At 49.6% G+C, this 4477-nt stretch overlaps 1 protein-coding gene across 3 annotated transcripts in view; it reads left to right on the plus strand.

Moving 5' to 3' along the window:
- Positions 1 to 3976: 3976 nt before the first annotated feature.
- DOC2A (double C2 domain alpha) overlaps positions 3977 to 4477 on the plus strand; it is a 6566-nt gene continuing 6065 nt past the window's right edge. For 2 of the 3 annotated variants that reach the window (XM_008071659.2, XM_021719362.1), the window contains exon 1: positions 3983 to 4192. Coding sequence is in view for 1 of the 3 variants with exons in the window: in XM_021719361.1 (XP_021575036.1) it covers positions 4099 to 4130 (32 nt within the window). In the remaining 2 variants the exon portion in view is untranslated. Of the gene's footprint in view, positions 4193 to 4477 lie in introns of all 3 variants that reach the window. The other variant, XM_021719361.1, reaches the window with a different exon arrangement.

Here is a 4477-nt window from a genome sequence, read left to right on the forward strand (position 1 = left end):
GGGCCCAGGCGATCCTTCTGCCTCAGCCTCCAGAGTAGCTGGGACTATAGGCACATGCCACCATGCCCGGCTGATTTTTAAATTTTTTTGTAGAAACCAGGTCTCACTACGTTGCCTGGGTTGGTTTCAAACTCCTGGGCTCAAGCACTCCTCCTGCCTTGGCCTCCTAAAGTGCTGGGATTACAGGCGTGAGCCACCGCGCCCAGCCTCCCTCACCTTTAATATAGTCTTCTGATCTGTCTTTGTCCCCACCGCTCCACTGGAGCCCCTTCGGTCAAGCCCACCAATGACCTCCTGATTTACCACATTGAATGGGCGCTTCTCTTTCCTTTCTGTCCATCTCTCGGTAGGGTACACCTGTCTCTGATTCTGAGCTCGGGAGCCTCGCTCACCCTCACTGTTGTTTGGGATCCTCTATCTCCAGCCAGCTCAGCCTCGGGCCTTCTCTTTGCTATCTATATTCTCTCTGCCTAGGTGATCTCATCCAGACTCATGGCTTTAAATACCATCTATATGCCAGTGACTCACAAATGCATATTTCCAGCCCAGACCTCTCTTCTGAGCTCCACCCTCCTATATCCGCTCGATGTCTCTCTATGTCCAAAAGCGTCTCCAACGCAATAGATCCCAAGTGGAGCTCTTGATCCTCCTTCCCCGGACCTGCTCCTTCTCCTGTCTTTCCATTTCAGCAGATGGTCCCCCATTCCTCTAGATGTTCTGCTCAACACAGAAATCTGGATATCATCTCAGAGCCCTCCCGCTCTCTCACCTGACCAACCCCAAATTAAGACCTGCTGGCTCAGCCAGGCTCGGTGGCTCAGCCTGTAATCCCGTGCCTTGGGTGGCTGAGGGGAGTGGATTGCCTAAGCCCGCAGGTTCGAGACCTGAACCTGGGCAACTTGACGAGACCTCATCTCTACAATAAAATCAAAAAATCAGCCGGGCGTGGTAGCGCATGCCTGTAATTCCAGCAACTCGGAAGGCTGAGGCGGAAGGATCGCCAGAGCCCAGCAGGTCGAGGCTGCGGTGGCTGGGAGCAACCACTGCACTCCAGTCTGGGCGACAGGGTGAGACTCCAACTCACCAAAAAAAAAAAAAAAAGACCTGTTGACTCAATTTCCAACACAAAGCTCAAATCCATTCTCTTCCCTCCCCCTCCAGTGCAGCCCTCCCATTCTAACCAACACCATGTTTTACCTGGCTTATAGAAGCACCCTTTGGACAAGTTGCTCACCCCATATTCACTCCTACCCCCTAGGATCCAGTTCCCAACCACCAGCCAGAACATGTGGATCCACTACTTAAAACCCTCCAATAAGTTGGGAGTGTTGGCTCACACCTGTAATCCCAGCTACCTTGGGAGGCTGAGGTGGGAGGATTGCTTGAATCCAGGAATTCAAGACCAGCTTGGGCAACGTAGCGAGACTTTGTCTCTACAAAAAAAAAATAAAGAAATAAGCCAGACATGGTGACGAGTGCCTGTAGTCCCAGCTACTTGGGAGGCTGAGGTGGAAGGATCATCTGAACCCAGGAGATCAAGGCTGTAGTGAACTGGGACCACACCACTGTACTCTGGTCTGAGTGACAGACTGAAAATCTACCTCAAAGCAAAAACAAACAAAGCAAACAATTAAAAATATATATTTTAGGCCGGGCTCGGTGGCTCAGTCTGTAATCCTAGCACTTGGGGAGGCCGAGGTGAGTGGATTGTCTGAGCCCGCAGGTTCGAGACCCGCCTGTGCAACTTGGCGAGACCCCATCTCTACAATAAATAAATAAATAAAACAGCTGGACTCGGTGGCTCAGCCTGTAATCCCGCACCCTTGGGAGGCTGAGGTGAGTGGATTGCCTGAGTCCACGGGTTCGAGACCCACCTGGGCAGCGAGACCTCATCTCTACAATAAATTAAAAAATCAGCCAGGCGTAGTAGCACGCACCTGTAATTCCGGCTACTCGGAAGGCTGAGGCGGAAGGATTGCCTGAGCCCGCAGGTTCGAGACCTGCCTGCGCAACTTGGCGAGACCCCATCTCTACAATAAATAAATAAATAAATAAATAAATAAATAAATAAATAAATAAATAAAACAGCCGGACTCGGTGGCTCAGCCTGTAATCCCGCACCCTTGGGAGGCTGAGGTGAGTGGATTACCTGAGTCCGCGGGTTCGAGACCCACCTGGGCAGCGAGACCTCATCTCTACAATAAATTAAAAAATCAGCCAGGCGTGGTAGCGCGCGCCTGTAATTCCGGCTACTCGGAAGGCTGAGGCGGTAGGATCGCCGGAGCCCAGCAGGTGGAGGCTGCGGTGGCCAGGAGCGTGCCACTGCACTCCAGTCTGGGCGACAGAGTGAGACTCCAACTCAAAAAAAAAATCAAAAATATATATATTTTAAATGTATTCTTTGGTATAGATAACCTGTGCACATGGCACAAAACTCAAGATACAAAAAGTATGTATGTTGAAAAAAAATCTTTCCTTTTCCTGCCATACCTCCTGAAAGGTCACCATAGTTACTCTTTTCTTGTGCAGCCTCCTAGAAATAATTTATATGCACAAACATATATAAGCTTCTTTTTCTCACCCAATTCTATAATGCTCCTCTGCACCTTTTTTTTTTTTTTTTGAGTTGGAGTCTCACTCTGTCGCCCAGGCTGCAGTGGCACAATCACAGCCACTGCAGCCTTGACCTGCTGCAATCCTTCCTCAGTCTTCCAAGTAGATGGAACCATAGGTGCACGCCACCACACCTGGCTAGATTTTTTGATTTATTGTAGAGACAAGGTCTCGCCAAGTTGCTCAGGCTGGTCTCGAACCCCTCAGGCTCAGGCACTCCTCTGGCCTTGGCCTCCCAAAGTGTCGGGATTACAGGCACAAGACACTGCATCCGTCCTGCACCTTGCTTTTTAAAGCTAGAATGAGACTGGGAAGATGATTCTATACAAATGCAAAAAAGAGCCTCCTTTTTTATAGCTGCAGACTATTTCTTTGTATAAAATTATGTCATAGTTGATTTAACTTGTGGGCATTTCAGTTGTTTCCAATCTTCTGGAACATGCTACATTGAACAATCTTGAGCTGCTGTTATTTTGTTCATGAGTCAGCATATATAGGATAAAATCCTAGAAGTGGAATTTCTGGGTCAAAAAGGATGTGTGTTTGGTGTCTCAGAATCCACTGTCAGACTGGCCTCCGCAGAGGGGGAGCTCACTTACCCACAGTCTCGCCAACATTGCGTGTTAACAGACACTTTGATTTTGCCAACTGGATAGATGACAAGTGGTATCTCAGTGTGGTTTGACTTTACATTTCTCTTACTTTTTTCTTTTTTTTGAGATGGTGTCTCCTTATGTTGCCCAGTCTGGCCTCAAACACTCAAGCAATACTCCCTCCTCAGACTGCTGCGTAGCTGGGACTGTAGTCGTGCACCATTTCTCTTACTTTAAAAAAAAATTGTGATAAAATACATATAACAAAATTTACCATTTCAATCTTTTTTTTGGGGGGAAGGGTCAGGGTCTCACTCGGCTGTCCAAGCTGGAGTGCAGTGGCATGGTCACACCTCTCCACAGCCTCGATCTCCTAGGCTCAGGCAATCCTTCCACCTCAGCCTCCTGAGTAGCAGGGACTACAGGTGCATACCACCATGCCCGGCTCTTTTTGTTTAATTTCTATTTATTTATTTACTTATTTGTTAAGATAAGTTTCCACTATGTTGCCCAGGTTGGTCTTGAACTCCTGGGCTCAAGTGATCCTCCTACCTCGGCCACCCAAAATGCTAGAATTACAGGTGTGAGTTACCGTGCCCAGCCATTAACCGTTTTTAAGTGTCAGTTAGGTAGTGTTAGGTGTATCCACACCGTTGTGCAATGACATTCTTCTCTTTTAAATAACAGTATTTAGAGAAGCCAAATTAGTGCCAGACCCAGTTTGGGGCACTAGGGACTCTGATGAATCAGCCTGTGCTGGCTGTGGAACTCCCTGGCAGGTGGGGGTGGCACAGACGAAACAGAGCCAGCAGAGCTGAGGCCGGGACAGCTCTGGAAGCCGAGGGGCAGTGGAGGGTCCTCCAGGAAGGCTCCTAGGAAGAGATGACCCGGGATGATTCCTGAAGGAAGGGAAAGGTCTCCCAGGTAGAGAAGCGTGTGTGAGGTCCAGAGGCCGGGGAGACCAAGGTGTGTTCTAGGATCTGCAGGTAACTCTTCGTTTAGCCTCCGGTGGGCAGTGGGGCCGGGGGTGATGAGATCCACTTTCTTTGGGGATAATCCGTTTGAGGCAGAGGAGAGTGAGAACAAAGGCTGGTAGGGTTAGACTGACAGGTCGGTGGCAGGCTTGTGGCAGGTTCAGGTGAGAAATGGCAGCCGAGGGGAAGGGTGCAGGTCTCTGGGGTATTCAGAAACAAGTCCCACGCGGCTCCCCCCCTACGGGGCGGAACTGGAGATGGCAGGGGGTGGGGTGAGGGAGGGCGGATTCCCAAAGG

The sequence above is a fragment of the Carlito syrichta genome, unplaced genomic scaffold (assembly GCF_000164805.1).
Source record: "Carlito syrichta isolate Samal-C Ts95f unplaced genomic scaffold, Tarsius_syrichta-2.0.1 Scaffold314605, whole genome shotgun sequence".
Taxonomy (NCBI): Eukaryota; Metazoa; Chordata; class Mammalia; order Primates; family Tarsiidae; genus Carlito; species Carlito syrichta.